Source organism: Sapajus apella, unplaced genomic scaffold (assembly GCF_009761245.1).
Source record: "Sapajus apella isolate SASKATOON/1434 unplaced genomic scaffold, GSC_monkey_1.0 scaffold97, whole genome shotgun sequence".
Classification (NCBI taxonomy): Eukaryota; Metazoa; Chordata; class Mammalia; order Primates; family Cebidae; genus Sapajus; species Sapajus apella.
Genome location: NW_022437037.1, coordinates 2,076,777 through 2,096,687, shown reverse-complemented (window position 1 = coordinate 2,096,687; position 19,911 = coordinate 2,076,777). Strand labels below are relative to the sequence as shown.

The following is a 19,911-nucleotide window of genomic DNA, read 5'->3' as shown; positions in this document are numbered from 1 at the left end:
TGGTCATCTTGGGGTCATCTGGCCCATGCCAGGATGTTCCTGTCTCAAGGGCTGCACGCTGGCTGGTCTCTCGGCCTGGAATACTCTTCCGTCTGCCTCCCTGCAGGTCTTTTCTCAGCTCTCAGCTTCCTTTTTCACTTTATCTCAATGGCGACCTGCATTCCTCACCCCTGCTAAGCATCATCTCTCTTTTCTGCATTATTTCCCCTCAGCTCTCATCATCATTTAAAATACTAGACATTTTTCTTATTTATCATGTTATTTGTCCAAGCTGTCCCATTTAAAATGTAAATTCCTCTGAGGGCAAGAATTTGTGGATATTTTATTCAGTGCTGAAACCTCTAGACACAGTAGGTGCTTAGTAAATATTTGTTGACTGAAGGAATGTTTCTTCTTTCCCATCCCCACTCAGGAAGGGGAGGGCAGCAGTGTGTTTTGAAAGGTCCCAGTCCATGCATACATCTTGCCATAATCCTGTCCCACCCTTACTCCCACCAGGGGAGACAAACTGCTGGTGGGTTTGAGTGAGAGGGGACCTGAACTACCTGAGCCAGAGTGTCCCGGGTGGGCAGAAGATGCCTGTGTTTGAGCCTAGGGAGGCCAGGCCAAGCCTCAGCCTATCTCAGGCAGTGGGCTCCCACCTTAGAGAAGGGTCCGGCAGGTGTGGAAGAGGAGCTGCTTAGGGGGCCCAGGCTGCAGTTCAGGGGCCCCACCCCTGCATTTTCTAACTCGATAAGCGCCAAGGACTCCAGTGTGACCCTAGAGAAGTAGAGGGTTCTTTCTCCCAATAATTAACATTGGTGGTCTCTGCCCCGATGAGGGAGATTCAGACTCAAGGATTTAGAAGACAAGGGATGCATGTTTCTTGAAACCCCAAGCCTGTGAAGCTCATTCACACTCTGTGCTGGTGGCCACACCTGGCTCTCCCCTAAACTGCAAGCTCACTACAGTCCCTGGCAGTGGCTCTCAGTGCTGTGATTTTAAAGCCTAGAATGTTCCTGGCACAGAGAAGGTCCCCCATTGCAGTTACATAGGACAGCCTGAATGGAGGGGCAGGAGGTCGAAGAGTTGGGTTGAGGGAGAGAGTTTTAGGAATGTCACTGCACAGGAAGAAGCTCAAAGTATATGCGTATCACTCCTTTGTCTCCATCCAGCTGGTGGAGAACAAAGATGACAAATACTACTTTTAATTTTAAAATAAATTTATCTGAAGAAAGTCCCTACTGCATGTAAAAAAGTCTATGAAGGGCCAGGTATGGTGGCTCATGCCTGTAATCCCAGCACTTTGGGAGGCCAAGGTGGGAGGATCACGAGGTCTGGAGTTTGAGACCAGCCTGGCCAACACAGTGAAACCCCGTCTCTACTAAAAATACAAAAAATTGGCTGGGTGTGGTGGTGGGCACCTGTAATTTCAGCTACTTGGTAGACTGAGGCAGGGGGATTGCTTGAACCCAGGAGGCAGAGGTTGCAATGAGCCAAGATTGTGCCACTGCACTCCAGCCCTGGAGACAGTGCGAGACTTCATTTCAAAAAAAAAAAAAAAAAAAAAACTAGTCTATGAAGGGCAGGGAGCGGTGGCTCATGTCTGTAATCCCAGCACTTTGGGAGGCCGAGGCAGATGGATCACCTAAGGTCAGGAGTTCAAGATGAGCCTGGCCAACATGGTGAAACTCCATCTCTACTAAAAATATAAAAATTGGCTGGGTGTGTTGGTAAATGCCTGTAATCCCAGCTACTCAGGAGGCTGAGGCGTGAGAATTGCTTGAACCCAGGAGGTGGAGGTTGCAGTGAGCTGAGATTGCGCCACTACACTCCAGCCTGGACAACAAGTGCAAAACTCCATCTCAAAATTTAAAAAAAGTTTATGAAGGTTAAAAAAACTGAGTTCTGAATTAATACTCTGATGATTCTGGAATAAATGGTGGAAAAATAAATTCTTGCTGTGTCATGTCATGTGTTATGGGCTTTACAGGTATCATCCTGTTTAGTCCTCACAACAGCTGTGAGAAGCAGGTTTTGTATTCTTACTATTACTTATCTGGAAGTCAAGACTTAGTGAGGTCACATATGATCGCATCAAAAATGAGGGGCACTTTTGTGAGCTTTTCTAGTTTTCCTGGCATGATTATCTTTAAAGCAGCATCAGCAAACATAAGAGTTCACCCTAAGCACTGAAATTACCTGCATTAAAGGTGAATGATTACTGGGTGCTAAGGGAACAGCCAAGTTTTATCTTTCTCTTTTTAAACAGTTAAATACTGACCCTGTATATGCGTGTCACTCCTTTGTCTCCATCCAGCTGGTGGAGAACAAAGACGACAAATACTACTTTTAATTTTAAAATAAATTTATCTGAAGAAAGTCCCTACTGCATGTAAAAAAGTCTATGAAGGGCCAGGTATGGTGGCTCATGCCTGTAATCCCAGCACTTTGGGAGGCCAAGGTGGGAGGATCACGAGGTCCGGTTTAAGTAATTAAACTATTTTTAATCAAAATAGTTTTTGATTAAAATTCTGATTAAAATTTTGATTAAAAATAGTTTAATTACTTAAAAAACCTAAAATCAATAGCATATTGCACTATTTATACCATTTTCCCCCTAAAGTTTACCATGTGAATATATGTTTTTTCAAATCACACATAACTGAAAGTTGTAATCTCCATTATAAAATATTTGCAACTTTAACAAATTCCTCCATATAAAACTCTGAGTTTAAAAGTTATTTTTGGCCGGGTGCAGTGGCTCATGCCTGTAATCCCAGCACTTTGGGAGGCCGAGACAGGTGGATAACGAGGTCAAGAGATCGAGGCCTTCCTGGCTAACATGATGAAACCCTGTCTCTATTAAAAATACAAAAAATTAGCCGGATGTACTGAGTGCCAGCTAGTTGGGAGGCTGAGGCAAGAGAATCACTTGAACCTAGGAGGCAGAGGCTGCAATGAGCCAAATTGTGCCACTGCACTCCAGCCTGGTGACAGAGCAAGACTCCATCTCAAAAAACAAAAAGGTAAAAAGGTTCTTTTTAATTTTGCTTTTTTAATACAGAAAAAAACTTCCATGATACAAATCAGTTTGAAATTTTGAGGAGAGCATTATCATTCTGCAGCCGCTTGTTGAAAAGAGCCTTTATTGTACAGGTGTCTGTGATCAAGTCAAGAACATAGACCCAAACAGGCAAATTCCATGTGTGCCGCATGCACAGGAATGAGTTAGAGAAGTGACTTGGATGACTGTAGGGAGAGACAACTGGTTTTACTGGAGTTGTTTGCCAGGTGTCTACCAATGTCTTGAGAAAAAGAAATATGACAAACAAAAGCCAGATTCCTGACCCACAGAAATGGGAGGATGTGGCATGGTTTGGGGAAGACTGAGGCTATGGGAACCTCCGAGGTTGCCAAGGCCTTGACCTTGGGATCTAAAGATACAGAGATTACTTTCTGATGTAGCGGATCTTTGAAATCAGACACACACCGATCCCATCCTGAGATGAAGTCAGAGCCTGAAGCCAGAAGATAAGCAAGGCCACGGGAAATGGAACTCTCAAGGAAGAGCTCTGTGAGATCCAGAGGCTGCAGGAACCATAGCTGATGCAGCAGCTGCTGAGTGAGGAGCCCAGCTTGTTCCAGTCAGCTCTGGCAAGTCTTGCACAGAGCCGATGTCATCCACATTTGTTTCCATGCCCTCTTTTTGTTTGGGATTAATTCTCCAACTCTAAAAACCTGCTCTATCTTTCTGTTCTTAACTTCGCCTCTTCCACCTAAAACCCCTTCCATCCTTTCAAGTGGTTAAAGGGTAAAAAAAATCCAAATCAGTTTTTAAAACATTCTGCCACAAGTTATTCTCACAGATATCTCAATAAAGCAAAAAGACCATACTTTAGAAAGATGAATTTCTTACAGAAGTGACTTCTACCATGCAGCTCCCCCTCTCCTTGTCCCCATAAACCTGGGGACAGAGGTCAGGAGCAGCAGTGGTGGCCTGGCTCCTGGGGTGTGGGAGAGTGGCCTGTCCCTGCTGCCTTGCATGGGGCCCTTCTCATCACATGAGCCATTCATGACCCGCTGTTCTGAGAAGGGCTGCACAGCTCTGTGCATAAAATATCCCCAAAGATCAATTTATTGTTGAAGACATTTGACCACCCTCTCCTAACTTATTCTCCATAAAGCTCAAATTTTGAAAGATTATGTTTATAAAACAACCTTCTCTACTAATAATTAGCTTTCTTATATTTATTAATCAAAGATTAATTAATCAAAATATCTGACCCAACATCACCACTCTAAATTGATAAAATATTAGGCTGAAAAACATATTTTATATCTTGTTAGACTGGGCAGCTTTATCCAGAAAAATAGCTTATTCTTTTCTTTTAGCCTTAAAAAATCCTTTTTATTAAAACGTATTATAATATTAGCCTTTGAAAGGCTGAAAATCCTTAAAGACCCTTTTTGATACCTTTGGTCTGCCCAACACCTACCTGACACCTAATCCAAACTAACCCAACTGAGGCCGGATACCCTGGGTTGAGGCTAATTTCAGCAATACCAGAGAAACAGGAAAAATGTAGAATAGTAACAGTGGTTAAAATTGTGGGTGCTGGAGTCAAGAGAGCACCAGATGCAAACCCTGATGCTTAGTAGCTGCAAGACCTTGACAAAGGTAGTTCACCTCTCTAGGCCTCAGTTGCCTCGTCTCTAAACTGGGATAATAACAGAGCCTGCTGTGGGCATTCACTATGAGAATTAAGTAAGACAATGACCATGGCAACCCGAGCACAGCACCTGGCACACAGTAAGGACCCCCTAACTGGAAGCCACTGTCATCACTGGCGAATCCTGGAGATAGCACCACAGGTAGCAGTTCATGTACTGTGTCACCAAGAGGCCTGGTGCACAGTGGGAGACATAGGAGGAGGGTATTTTTCAGTTGCTTCCTGGAAGGCAATTATGAACCCAGGGATGATACACTGTGTAAATCTAAGGAAAATCTTTTCAGATTGCCCAGAGAAAAGAAGCCCACTTTAGCAAATAAAGATAAAAACACATCCTTAACTTACAGTTGTAACACAACAGCAAACCAGCTTCTCCGTCTTCGTATACATCAATAGCTGCAACAAAATTAACCTGCAATGATAACGGGCAATGGTAGTGTGCAGGCTGGATGCTGACCCTGTGAAAAGACTTTTTCAAGTTGCGAGCATTTGCAGGGACCATGGCCCTCTGATGCAGGTGCCATGGGGTCATGTCTGCCCCCATGGCACTCACAATGCACATTATAATACATCGGAGGTGTGGAAGAAAGAAAAAGTCTCTCCATTCTTTCTTCTCTGGGACGTTCTCATCATCTTTTCATACCCTTTGAGAAGCTCTGTGTCTGGTATATCTCCTCTCTCTATTGAAATGCCTAGGTTTATACGTTATGTACCAGCTCCTAAAGCATTTTCACATGAATTGGTCATTTCACTCTCACATTAACCCAGAAAGTATTAGGTTGGTGCAAAAGTAATTGCAGTTTTTGCCATTATTTCCACAGCCAACATCTGAACTAAGATTCCGGTTCTCTTCCATCTTATTGCTCTCATACCTCTAGTGAGACATCCTTCTGCCTCCAACAGTCTGTGTACCTTAAAATCGCCAAGGCCTGTCTTTACACTTCTATTCTTTCTCTGTTCTTCATGTCAAGACAGGCAGCATGGTGCAACAAAAAGGGTATCAGAACACCTAGTTCTGTGGTCTGGGGCAAACTCCTCTCTCTGGGCCTCAGTTTCTGCATCTGAGAAGATGACATTCAAGGTGATGGCATCCTTGGTCCTTGATTTTCAAAACTCCAGCCCTCTAAGAGCCTCCTGCTCCTTTCACTTCCTCACTTGTATTGTCAACCCTTTTCCTAGAAGCATGGCCTCCCATGCTTCCAGGAAAACCACCTGTGAGCTCAGCCAAGATCTCCTTCTCCCCAACCGAAGGCCTTGGGCACTGCTCATCTCTCCATCCTGCCCTCTGTAGCCTCTGACGGGTGACATCTCCTGCCCCCGCCCTCTCTCCCACCTCAGATTATTCTTCAATTTCTTGGCTCTTCTCTCCTTAGTAAAACCCCACTTCTATAGCTCCAAATTTTGCTTTGCACTCAAAATCCTAAATCCACAGGCTCAGGCACACATTCTCCTCAGGGCTGCAGCCCCTAGTCTATGTCGTTTGTTCTTAGACGCAGCTGATTCCACATCCAAGTCATTAAAAGCAGGAAGTAGTGGGTCAGGGGTATGGGTGCTGGAGGGGCACAGACTGGGCAGGCAGACAGGAGATCGAGCCCCGTCTAGGCCACTTACTGCCTCTGTGGCATGTGACAAATGGCTTAGCCTCTGGCCTTAGGTCTTCGTCTATAAAGCAGGTATAATGGGAGCACTGACCCTGCTGGGTTGTAATGGGAATTCAGTGAGACAAGGCAGAGATTTTAGCATAGGGCCTCACATATGATGAGCACTCAATAAAGGCTATTGCTTTATCTCCTACACAACCAGTTTTCCTTCTAAATCTCCTCCTTTTTGTTAGCAGAACTATTTTCAAAGTCTCAGGGCCACCTCCAACCCAAGTCCAGCAGCAGCCTCCTCACACAGTCTCTCAGGTGTCTTTTTTGGGTCCCTGCTGCTGTTCCAGGCTAGGCCCTAACCTCTTCGCAGGAGCATCATGTTGTGGGCTCCTGCTGGCTCCCCTCTCCCAGCCCTTCCGTCCATACTGTGCTCCTCCCATTGGTCCTGTGCTGGCTGACCCTCCTCTTCACTGCTGTCACCAGAACACAGCCTTCACCTCTAAATGGTCTCATTATGGTACCAAGGCCCTAACTGGCCACCCTCAGCTAGTGCCACTACCTGGGGTTGGGTGGCTTTTCCAATGTAACCCCTGGCTCTCTCCCATTATCTGACACTGTACTCGGTGCCATTATGATACAGAAAAGAATAAGGTGAGGTTCCAACCTTTAAGAAAAAAAACAGAAACATAAGTACATAAAACAAGGTATAATGGGGCAAATGCCTCAACCAAAAGTTGCAGGAGCTTAGCAGGGAGTGACAGTGAGGACCAGTGGCCAAGAGCTCCAGCACTGGCATTGGAGAGACTTGGGGGCTGTCAAATCTGAAATAATCCCCATTGCGCCTATCATGCCCTGTGTTTTAGGCTCTCTGCAGAGCGTGCCTCATCCTCTGGTGCCTCTTGTCTGTCTGTTCCCTGTGGCTCCCCTCCCTATGAGATCTAAGGCTCAGATGCAAAGGCCTGTCAGTGCTGCTCACTGTTATCCCCTCAGCATCCTGATCAGGGCCCGGTGGGTGGCAGGGACAGAATAAACTAATCAGATGGATAAGTGAGTAAATGAAATCCCAGCTCCATCGCTTCAGAGGTGTGTGTACTCATGCCAGTTGCTTTCTGTCTTGGACCTTCAGCTTCTTCATTTGTAAGTTGGTGGAAAATAAGAATATCTACCCCTACTGGCTTGAGGACTCCAAGGGGTAACTTATCTAAGCACCTAGCACAGGGCCTGGAGCTTGATAAATGCTCAGTCAATGTTGGCTGATATCATTATTTGGATACGGAGCCAGCACCAATGAGTATATCACATGAAGGACAGTCCTTGAGTTTCCTCTGACCCCAGAAAGGAGCTTTCCTGGCCCCACCACTTTGACTTAGAATCGCTTCCTCCTCAGATACTCCAGTATGTGCCAGTTTTACTTCACTATCTCAGCTAGAGGCTTAGTGCTGCAGCATGTCTGCTCTGCCAGACTGGGAGCTTCTCCACCGGAGGGGCCGAATGCTGCTACCAGCTTTGTGGCTGAGCCTGCCATCCCCACCAGCTATGGTAGCATGGTCTCTGGAATCAGCCAGCTGGGGTCCAAGTCCTGCCTCTGCCACTTACTAGCTGTGTGCTCTGGGATAAATAAGTGACTTCTTTCTGACTTCAGTTTCTTTTGGAGAAAATGGGCTGGGTGTGGTAGGTCACGCCTGTAATTCTAGCACTTTGGGAGGCTGAGGCGGGGAGATGATATGAGGTCAGGAGTTCGAGACAAGCCTGGCCAACATGGTGAAACTCCACCTCTACTAAAAATGCAAAAAAAAAAAAAAAAATTAGCCAGGCATGGCGGTAGGTGACTGTAATCCCAGCTACTTGGGAGGCTGAGGCGGGATAATCACTTGAACCTGGGAGGCAGAGGTTGCAGTGAGCCAAGATTGTGCCATTGCACTCCAGCCTGGAGAACAAGAGCAAAATCTCATCTAAAAAAAAAAAGAGAAATGAAAAGTCCCCTGAGATATAATGCTTATGACATGCTCTGGCCCAGGGCCTGGTACACAGAGGTGGCCATTCAATGGCGGCCATAATTATTATAATTATAGGAGGGTTGATGCAGCGGGAAAAGTGGAACTAGACAGCCTTTTAGTTTAGAGATAAGGCCTGCGTGTGTGTTTGGGGTGGGGTGGGGTGGGGTGGGGGAGGGTGGCAGTGGTGACAGGTGTGGAGGAACTCTAAAAGGACAGGCAGCCTTTTAGACCAAGATCTACGAACAATGACCACAGACACCAGGGGGGTACTTGGCATCAAGTAAATCTACCAAGGGGCTCCAGCGCTGTGCTGACAGGCAGACAAATGTGGCAATATTCAGAGAGTTGGGCTGCAGGGCAGGTGGTGGCAGGCTTCAGCCCCAGGGCCAGGATTCAGGAACAGGCTTGGACTTAACCACTTCCTCCCTAGACATGCCACAGCACTTTATTGTTCAGACCTTTATTAACACTTATTACAATAAGACCTATTTTATGCTTTGTTATAGGTGTCTGTCTCCACCTTGGGAGAGGGCCTGGCAGGGTTCTTGCTCATAGAGATCCTGATATGGCAGGTCCGGTGTAGGACATAGGCATTAAGTTTTTATAGGTTTGATTAAAATAAGTAGTCTGGCTGGGCATGGTGGCTCACACCTGTAATTCCAGTGCTTTGGGAGGCCAAGGAGGGAGAACTGTTTGAGGCTAGTAGCTGGAGGCCGACTGCAGCCTTGAACCATGATTGAACCACTGCACTCTAGCCTGGGACAGAGCTAGTCCCTGTGTCTCTCTCTTAAAAAAAAGTAATACGTGTAGTTCATTTTATTGGCATTTTAAAATAACAAATAATATATGGTGATTGTGAAAATTCGAAACACAAACTTGTAACAAGTAAAATGGGAACTATACCTCCCCCAGCTGGCTCTGCCTTCAGCCTTCCCTTGTGGTTCTGGGCTCAGCCCCCAGCTGAGAACCACTGGGTTCTGGGCAGATGTCAAGATGAGGACCCCGCGCCCTCTCATAAATCAGGGACCCAGATCCCATGACCATGCCTGTAGTTCCTCCCAGAGGACCACTTGGTTTTGGGAACGAGGCCAGTGCTGGTGGCTCTGCAGTAGTGGGTCACAGCAGTCCCACTGGTAGAGTGAACTTGACAATGACTTTCAGAATGTTGCTTTAGTGCTTCTTAAACATTTCCTTTCTTGAGCTAGGACTGTCATGGAACCAGGGGTGGGTAGAAGCCTGAAATAGGGATCAAATGGGTCTGGCTAAGAGAAGAGGAATGGGAGCAGGAAGCGACAACTGCCCAGTTAACACTGGTGCCTGCACAGGCAGGTAGGCAGTGAGTGTAGACAGAATGAAAATGAAATTCCAATGACTCAGGCTGGGTCAGCCTCTCTCTCCTGTCCTCACTGCCCTGGGTGCTGAGCTGCAGGGATATCTAGGTAAAACGCTAGTCCTGTTCCCACAAGGCCTATTTCTAACCAGCTATTAGAAAGCATACAGCTCATTATCTTTTTCATTTTCTTAGAGCTCATCTCCCCAGTCAGACAGTACGCTCCTTGCAAAGATGACTGAGGGCATCTGAGTAAGCCCATGTGCCTGTGGGCAGCCACGTGGTGGCGATTTTACCATGGGAGGGCCGTGCACACTGATCCTCTCAGAGCCAGGGACTAGGGAAGGTTTTTGTTTTTTTTTTTTCTTAAATTTTTTTTTTTCTCTTAGGAAACAGCTTTGTACATTTGTCTTTTTTTTTTTTTTCCTTAAATTTTTTTTTTCTCTTAGGAAACAGCTTTGTACATTTGTCTTTTAAAAAGGACTGAAAACTTGAGAGTCATTCCTGACAGCCATCCAAAAAACAAAACATGGATGTCATCAAAGAAAATGGTTTTTAACCCAATTTATCCAGGGTCTTTACAAATCATAGGAAAAAAAAGAAGGCATTAAATATAAGTAAAGACCATGATATAAAAGAATTTAATGATTTTTTTTCTCTACAGCTACACTGATAAGTAAACTGCACAATTTTTAGCCACTTAAGCATGATTTATTTTAAACTAGAACATATCAGAAAGTTTCTCTGAAATGAGGTGAGGAATTTTCCATTAGAAAAAGCTGGCTAAGTCTTAGGAAACTAGTGGAAAAGGACTGATTGAACAAAGACCTGCCTCACCATGGCTTTTCTGCTTTGTTTGGCTGCTCACACAGAGTTTTGAGAAGAAGGCGGCGAGAACTTTTAAAGGACAAACCAGGGCACCTGCTCCTTAGAAGCCGGTGGGCAGGAAGACATGCTGGTCCAGGGATGCCCAGGCAGCAGAGGAGTGGGTGGCATTCCTCCCAGCTTTAAATTAGGAAGTTTCAGGATCCACTCCTTCTCCTAGTTCTATATTATAGTATCACCTGGGGGGAGACTTAAAAAATATTGGTTCCCAAGTACCACACACCCCCAGATTCTAATACAATTGGCCTGGCCTGGGGTCAGACACGGACCTTTTTAAAGCTCTCCATGGGAAGACAGCCAGGGTTGCAAAGCAATGAAATAGACCAGGGATTCCCAACTTGGCTAAATACTGAAATTATCTGGGGACCATGTAAACATTCCCAAACCCATGCACACCCTAGACCCAGGAAATCCCTGGAGGAGGAACACAGGCAGTGGTAGCTTTTCAAACTCCTCAGGTGACTCCAATTGCAGGTAAGTCTGGCCACCACCAATCTAGATAAGAGAAATGACAGACCACTCTGTGGTCAGTAACAGCTGAAGACAAGAAGGTCTCCTAATTACATCTAGATTTTTCTATTTCTGATTGTTCTGTTTCTTAAAATCTTGCTCTAATTAGGTCTTAAGTCTTCCTAAAATAGTAATTAGCAATTTTAAAGAATATTTATATGCAGCATATTTACAACTAATACAAGTTGTAAAGCATAATTGGAAGAATTCCGCAGTCTTTTTGATTTAGCTGAACAAGACTGGGGGTAGCCTGCAGGTCTGGAAACCCTCATTAGGAACTACACTCTCCCTGGCACTGACACCCCCATTCTGTGGTCTCCTCAGTACCTAAACTAGAATACTGGCTTGCACTATGTGATATAAACCTCAAGTGGCCCACTGACAGCAGGCCTTGTCCTGCCTCACAGTGCCACACGGCTGAAGAGCTCTGTGATCTGCTGATGTCAGTGTCAGTGTTGAATGCTCTCCAGCGACAGGCTGCCAGGCCTCAGGGTGGTAAGTGCTCATCACCATCCAGTGAGTGCTAAGGTTCAAACCCCCACAGTCACCTTTAGAACATGAACACAGTTTTGGGTGGCCTTAGATTTTGTGCCACACTAGGACATCCTTGTTCTCTGTGCATCAGGCCAGGGTGTAGATTCTCAGGGCACATCTGCTTGTTCACTCTCTCCTTTCCTAGTGGGTTTTTAAGGGATAGGGAGGGTGCTGTACCCATTCTGGCCACCCAGTCCCCAAGATGAGAGTCTACAGGGCCTCAGAGGGCAAGCTTATTCTCCAAGGGCCCTTCCAGGACAAATCATCTAACAAATGCTCTCATTTATTTTATTATATTCAGCCTTTTGACTCTTCATGCCTTTTTTTTAAATTTATTTTTAAATAGAAACAGGGTCTTGCCATGTTGCCCAGACTGGTCTTTAACTCCTGGGCTCAGGCAATCCTCCCGTCTTGGCCTCCCAAAGTGCTGGGATTATAGGCATGAGCCACCGCGTCCAACCTGTTCATGTCTCTTTTATTCAGAAAGATGGAGTGGCAAGGAAAGATCTGAAAGCTAAACAGGGCAAATGGGACAGTCACATGATAACAGAGGGAGTCATTCTGACCTATAAAAATGGCAACTTCACATGGCTCAGTCTAAATAGTGAATCACATAATACTGATGTAATGAATAGTACACAATTTTAAAGAAATCCAAATCATGGCATCTCAAGGTTAGAAGACACAATGAAGATTAGTCTTCTCTGATTCCCACTTGTCCCCACAACTGTTGGCTTACCCTGTTGGCCTCCACGTGATGCAGCCTGAAGGCTTCTCCTGTACTCTCATTCACCACATCAAACTGATGTCGATAAGCCACACAGATGAGATTGTCACTCTCTTCAGTTGGCCCATCCACTAAGGTCATCACCATGGGAGAGTCAGACAGACAGATTTCCTGTGTGGTTGGTGAGGATGCAAGAGACAAGGGTTAGAACAGAGTAGTCAGCTCCATGCTAAGCCCCACTGCCCATCCTCTCCTTTCAGAGAGGGTACCCTCTCCAGGCTCCTGCAGAGCCTTGTGCTACAGAGAAGAAGGGACGAGAGAGAAGTGCCAGGAGTCACATCAGACATCTCCTTCCCATAACCTCTCCTCAAAAGACTCAGGTCTCTGTCTATTGGAAAGGATGAAGACCAGGAAACAATTTTACAAAATGGATTCAATGGTATGGTCTGCTTTATCCCTTACATAGTCTGGTCCTGTCTTGGTATTCAGTAATAGTATTAATAATTGCTAACTAATCATTTGTGTATTTAACATGTGCTAGGCACTGTTCTTGTTGAATCCTCATAACAATCTCATAAGGTAGGTTACAGCTACTATTCTGCCTTACAGATGAGGAAACTGAAGCTCAAAAGTCAATCACAAAGTTTACACAGGGTAGAGCCATGATATAAACTCAGGAGATCTAATTTCAGTGTTCATACTACATAAATGTATATGTTGCACGTAAATCTTCATTAAAATAGCTAATCACTGTATCCAGAAAGCTAACATCTAATTAGAGCAAAATTTTATGTGTTTTAACTTAATTGTCATGTTGCTCAGTCCCCTGAAATTGAACATTAGCAGAAATTGATAGGCATAATTCAAAAGGCTTTAACTCTAGGCAAAAATAATTCTCAGTTCACCAGTAGAAATACTCCATCTTAGTGGCCAATGTCAGATATAGTCCATACCTTAACGTATCTTAGTCTTTAAAAGAGATGGTGATGTCAGGGAGGGAACTTGACCCTGGAGAAGGTTTGTCTCACAAGGCTTCCCTTCAGTCTCCCAGCAAATCCTGCTGACTGAGGCAAGCAGGACAGCATTGCCCACTGCTTCTCATCTCCCCTGCTACCAAAGCCACCAACCTTTCTTGCCAGGATTCTGCTCTAGTCTCTTAGCAGGCCTTCTTATTTCCACCCTTGGCCTCCTAAGCTCCCCTCTACCCAGGAGCCAGAACAATCTTTTTAAAAGGTGCCAATTCTCTACTTCGAACCTTCTAATCGTTTCCCATCTCACTCAGAGTCAAGGCCAAAGTCCTTCCAATGGCCTGAGGGCTCAAGAGTATATTTCCCAGTTATCTCTGGCCTACCTGCCTTGTTCCCTCTGCTCTTTTTTTTTTTTTTTTTTGAGACGGAGTTTCACTCATGTTACCCAGGCTGGAGTGCAATGGCGCGATCTCGGCTCCCCGCAACCTCCGCCTCCTGGGTTCAGGCAATTCTCCTGCCTCAACCTCCTGAGTAGCTGGGATTACAGGCACGCACCACCATGCCCAGCTAATTTTTTGTATTTTTAGTAGAGACGGGGTTTCACCATGTTGACCAGGATGGTCTCGATTTCTTGACCTCGTGATCCACCCGCCTCGGCCTCCCAAAGTGCTGGGATTACAGGCTTGAGCCACCGTGCCCAGCCTCCCTCTGCTCTTGACTGTGCCTTCAATAGGGCCTCAGGGCTCTTCACTGGCTGCTCCCTCTGCCTAGAATATCCTTTCCCTAGATAACCTCATCACTCACTCCTATACTTTGTTTGGGTCTCTGCTCAGAGGTAATCAACCTATTCAGAGAGGGCTTCCCGGGACATTCTAAAACAGAATCTCCCAACTCCCTGCTCCATTATCCTTTGTTCCCTGGTCCTCCTATATGTTTAATTTTAGTACTTCTTTCTGCCAGCCATCATAGATTTTATTTGCTTATTTCTGTTAACTTTCAACTGGAAAGCAATACCCATCAGAAGACTTTGTTTTGGTCATTGCTGTGTCCTTTGTACCTAGACAGCACCTATAGATGTTCACTGGAATGAATGAGCTTTAGCTTTAGTCTTCTGGGGGAAACAAGGGCACCATAGGTAAGGGTTTCCCTAGTTGGCTACTAAATGGTGGGACAACCTCAGTGCATAACAACAAACTCTGGGTGGAAGGAGAGAGTCTGCCTCATGACACCTAGGCTGGAGATAAATGATTTAAACAGCAAACCTACCCTGATGTACTGGAATTCTTCAACAGGTGACTCAGACAGGGGAGATAACAATGAGGTGCTGGTGACCCCACTGGGCTTGTTGTGTTTCCTTGTGATCAGAAGCAGTTTATTCCTAATTGCAACCACAATCCTCAGCTCTCTGCTGTGGTGAGTGTTAACAGCATACAGGTGGCAGCCTGGGAGGAGAAAGAAATAATGTCCCACACATGACATGCAGGTGTGGAAGTCCCCAGGCCTTGACAATCTGGCAATACCTAAGAACCCTGGAAATTAAGCATAACTTAGTGAATAGACTGAGAATGTTTCTGACACCAGGCAAAATGGAGACTAGATATTAAAATTAAGTCGAATTACAGGAAAATTAAGAAAGTCCTATTCCTGGCTGGGTGCAGTGGTTCATGCCTGTAATCCCAGCACTTTGGGAAGCCTTGGTGGGTGGATCACCTGAGGTCAGGAGTTCGAGACCAGCCTGGCCAACATGGTGGAACCCCATCTCTACTGAAAATGCAAAAATTAGCTGGGCATGGTGGCGCACACCTGTAATCAAAGCTACTTAGGAGGCTGAGGCAGGAGAATCGCTTGAACCCGGGAGGCAGAGGTTGCAGTGAGCCGAGATTGTGCCACTGCACTCCAGCCTGGGTGACAAGAGTGAGACTCCGCCAAGAAAGAAAGAAGAAAGAAAAAAAGAAAGAAAGAAAGAAGGAAAGAAGAAGGAAAGAAGGAAAAAAGAAAGGAAAGAAAGAAAGAAAGAAAAGAAAGTCCTATTTCCTATATTCTACATTTGTGGGCTTAACTTCATACCTACTACATATCAGTTAAAGTAATCAGAGCTCCAGGGTCCAAAGTCTAAACATTTCTTCACTAACAGATTTGCTAATAGAGTTTAATGCATCTCTAGAACCTGTTATAGAAGGCCTAGAATTTCTTCTAGTGGTGTTTTTATAGCTTTCAAGCTCCTTATGCAAACAGTGATGCTATTTTGTGATGTTTTCAAACAAAAAAACAAACCAATAAGATCTCCCAAGATGTGAAGACACAAGTCACCTTTTGTTTTCTCCAACTTGTTTTCTCTGCAGTCAGACCTGCTCTTCCCAGCCTGTTTCCCCTCAAGGCCCTTTTGCAGAGCACTTAGCCTGAAGACAAAGAGGCGAGCATCTTTTCCTGGTGACATAAAAAATCAGAGGAGAGGATTAAATGGAAAAGTAAGGTGACCTGGAAGGCCTCCAAGGGCAAGCTATGTAGGAAAACTAGGATCGGAAGTGTTCTGGAATTCGAGAGGCACCCCACACCACTTTACCTGACAATGCAATTACATATGCACCCTTTTTCCCCCATGGCTCCCCTCCCCAGAGAACAAAGGCGCCACTGAGGGATCCTAAGCACTGGGCATCAGGAAAAGAAACAGCTGGTGGAGCCTATGCATTCAGACCCCGGTGACCTGTGGGGTGGGCCGCAGAAGGCAACAGTGTTCCTTCCTCCACAGCATGTCACTGGGCAGGGGATACCACCTTTGTCTGCTCTGAGAATCAGAAGGTCCAGGATCTCGAGCACATGCATCTGCTTCACCGGCAGAGTTCTGTCAAACACGGGCACTGATGGAAGGTCATCTGGAAAAGGAAACCTGGTTACCCATCACTGCAACCCAGCCCACACTTTCCAGAACCCATGAAACATGCCTATGGGTAGTTTTGAACCTAGGTAAGGAAGGAAGTCAGCTTCTAGGGCTTTCATAAACTTTATGCAATTCGTTCAAGCACTATTCTCCTCCTGGCTCAGGAAGGAGTGCTGATGCTTTCTTCCCATAGGGAATTCTATATCCCGAATTCTATATAGGGGACATAGCAGCAGAGGCATGAAAACTCTATTCATGTTCATCAAAGAAAAAGCAACATCTCTCAATACCAACTTTTACTGGGGTTTTACCAAAGGTCTGAACACCTTTAAAAAAAAGCAGCCATTTCAAGTATTTTCTTATTTTTATGTAATACTTGAAATTGCATATCATCATATTGTATATTTCTCAAGAAAGCAAAATTAAAATTTCCTTTTGGATTTAAGATAAATACTAACATACTCTACCCTAACATGTCCTGTGGTTGTATCAATAGTAGTTTGCCTATACATTTTCATATTTTTTCCCAAAGGAACAGGAAATCTCCTTTTTAGACAAAAACATAAAGAGAAATATCAATTAAATTGCCAAAATGGCAGGAAAAACGAATTGAAGTGGGAATGCTCAGGGAAATCTCTGGTAAATGGGTAAAGACATTGCACTTCCACACGGGATTTGTTGTTGGGGTTACTTATGGGGATCTAAGTTGCTAACAATTACTTTGCTCCTGGGGGACCGAGGACACAGGGGGCTAAAAGCATTACTAAGGCTGTTCCATTCAGTTCTGTAAGCAAAAGGGTCTGTTCTGAGACGGACGGCAGCATCAGGGGAAGGCAGAGGTGTCCAGGATGGTGGAGACATTTTGGGCAGAAGTGGCTGGCCCATTCTTCACCTGTATTTATTCTGCAAATGCTTTGCTGTGAGGTTGGGTTTGTTTAACTATAATTTAGGAGAGCAAGGGGCCCTGAGGATCTTTCCTTTTCCAGAAATCTAAGTGTGGTTGGGAGTTCATCCCTTCCTGGATGGTATGGAGAAGGGAGCAGAGCTTTCACCATCAGGATTAATAACCACCTCCTAGTCGGGAGAGGATCTCCCACTCCTGCAGTCCTGTGAGGCCTCAGATTTGTCAGAGCACAGACTAAGCTAAGCTTAGTATTACACCTAGGGCTTGTCTCTTGTTCCTCTTAATTATTGGGGCAAATGTAAATTTTGATAGCTCATCAACCACTTTTCTTCCTCCTCTACCCTGGGCTTCCACAAAATGGAACTGATTCTCAGGGTCTTTGTACTTCTGCTGGGGCAGACTTAATTTTTCAAAACACGGGATGATTCCTCTAATACCCATCATTATAGTTGGCTAAATAACTATGATTATTTCATTTTGTGGGAGAATAGCAGTCACTGCAAGGACAGGTAACATATACTAAGGGCTTTCTACATGCCACACCCTAATGTTTAGGGTTTCATATATTTAACTTAAGTGTCCCAATGATCCTATTAGGTAGGAACTTGTAATATTCCCACTGAACAAAGGAGGAGCCTGGGATTTGATGTTAATAACTTGTCTGAGGTCACACCTCCAGCATGTGGAGCCCAAGCCTGTGCAAGGACAAAGCCATGCTCTTCACCAGTGTTGGAGCATAAAATGGGATGTTGGAGCAGTCCCACATCCCTGTGGATAGAGATGCGATCACAGCAGCAACAGCACTGCAAGGAATTAATCAATGACGGGGACCCTTCATTTTACATAGAAACAGAGGTATATACTGTGTAGCTGCCGAGCTGTGTACAGAGTGAATTAGCACTTATTCTCCATCCAGTCTTTCTCAGATGGCTGAACAGGTTTGTGTACAACACAAGAAGGAAGAGGAGGCAAGGATCTGACAGTGACAGGTGGATTTAATGACTGATTGATAACAATGTTTTCCTTCCTGTAATCCCTTTATGAAGAACAGTCTTTTAAAACCAGCTTTCCCATTACTGCAAAACCAAAACACACGGTGAGAGCATATTTAATCAGTATTTAGTTTCCTTTCAAAGTAGGTTTTGCTAACTTAGGATACAAAAGGTCTTGATTTTTAATAATGACCTTGAAAGGAGTAGACTCGCAAGGGATACATCTAATGAAATTAAGCAAAGGCTAATGGGATAGAGTGGAACTCAGCCTGAAACAAAATGGATGGATTCACTCATGGAAACAGTTCATAATATGATTAAGTGTAGACAAGAAAAAGGCAAACAAAGAAATAACAAGAATTGTGGCTTAAAAGCACAACAAGAAATGAAAAGAAGGCCCTGAAGGTTATTCTTTTTTTTAAGCAAAAACAAACGGAAGCATCATTGTATAAGGACATGAAAAAACTAATTTGAATCATAAATCTAAGCCAGTGGTGGGTGTAAACAGCTACACCCACCACACCATCCTGTCGAAGATGACTTCCTTCAAATTTGGAAGAAAAGAATTTCCTGGCAAATCACAATACTCCTTATATCTGACATTTCCATTAAATTTTGGATCTTTAAGATAAAATTTCAGAAATAAAAATTTCAGAAAGGAACTTGGTAATCTTGGTTTGGATTTTGCATTTAAAAAAATAGAGGCAACTTAAATAGAATCTTTTGGTTTTAGGCAAGCTTACAAATAGTCATTATGAAGCATGCTTTCTCTTTCTCAAAAAGGCAAAAGGGAAGGACTGAACATTCTTTAAATCACAAAATTTTTCATAATTATTTGCCCAGGACTATATTTTTGGAAATCTGTGTTAGAGACATTGGTAGAGTTTAATATAATGTAGCTGGTTTACTGGAAAGAGCCCTCGACTAACAATCACATCTGGGTACTAGTTCCAGATGTGCCACTACCAGTTGTGTGATCTTGGGTAATTCACATCATTTCTTTAGGCTTCAGTTTCTTCATCAATAAAACTAACAGACTGCACTAAACCACTAAAGTCTTTTTTTTTTTTTGAGAAAGAGTCTCTCCTGATGAATCTGCAAGAAAAAAAAAAGAGACGGAATCTCGCTCTGTCACCCAGGCTGGGGTACAGTGGCGCAGTCTCGGCTCACTGCAACCTCTGCCTCCTAAGTTCAAGTGATTTTCCTGCCTCAGCCTCCTGCGTAGCCAGGATTACAGGTGTGTGCCACCATACCCGACTAATTTTTGTATTTTTAGTAGAGACGGGTTTTCACCATGTTGGTCAGGCTGGTCTTGAACTCCGGACCTCGTGATCTGCTCACCTTGGCCTCCCAAAGTGCTGGGATTACAGGCATGAGCCACCACCCCCGGCCATCTGTTTGTTTTTTAAATTCCTTTTTTTGTTATTGTTTCACTTTTGGAGCAAGTTCATAGAGACATACTAAAGATAATAGCTGGCCATTTAGTAAGTTAGTACTATGTGCCAACCACTGTGTAAACACTTAATACACATAACTTTATTTAGCCTCTACAATCCCCTCCTTGTAGTTTTGATCATCATCTCGTTTCACCAGTTTTCATTATTATAAACTATTTTCAGCATCTTAAAAAATTATCCCCAATTTAGAGAAACTTGAGGCTCACAGAGGTTGAGTTTTTATCAAGATCACAGTTTCCAATCATTTTGTAATTTCAAAAATTACATGTTAAATTATAAATTTATGAATTTTAAATTTATCTTCCTTTTGTTAAGGTTCTTATAGATACAATGACTATGGGCACGCATTTGAAACACATATCAAAAATAACAGATGAGGTCAGAAATAGATCCATTATGAAACATGGCTCACATCTCCTATACTT

At 44.3% G+C, this 19,911-nt stretch overlaps 1 protein-coding gene across 4 annotated transcripts in view; it reads right to left on the bottom strand.

Moving 5' to 3' along the window:
• GARNL3 (GTPase activating Rap/RanGAP domain like 3) overlaps nt 1-19,911 on the bottom strand; it is a 178,357-nt gene that overhangs the window by 25,737 nt on the left and 132,709 nt on the right. For all 4 annotated transcript variants that reach the window (XM_032257295.1, XM_032257294.1, XM_032257297.1 and 1 more), the window contains 5 exons: nt 16,030-16,128; nt 15,566-15,682; nt 14,522-14,697; nt 12,300-12,458; nt 5,058-5,124 (listed from right to left, as the gene is read on the bottom strand). In XM_032257295.1, coding sequence (XP_032113186.1) covers nt 5,058-5,124; nt 12,300-12,458; nt 14,522-14,697; nt 15,566-15,682; nt 16,030-16,128 — 618 coding nt within the window. The remainder of the gene's footprint in view (nt 1-5,057; nt 5,125-12,299; nt 12,459-14,521; nt 14,698-15,565; nt 15,683-16,029; nt 16,129-19,911) is intronic.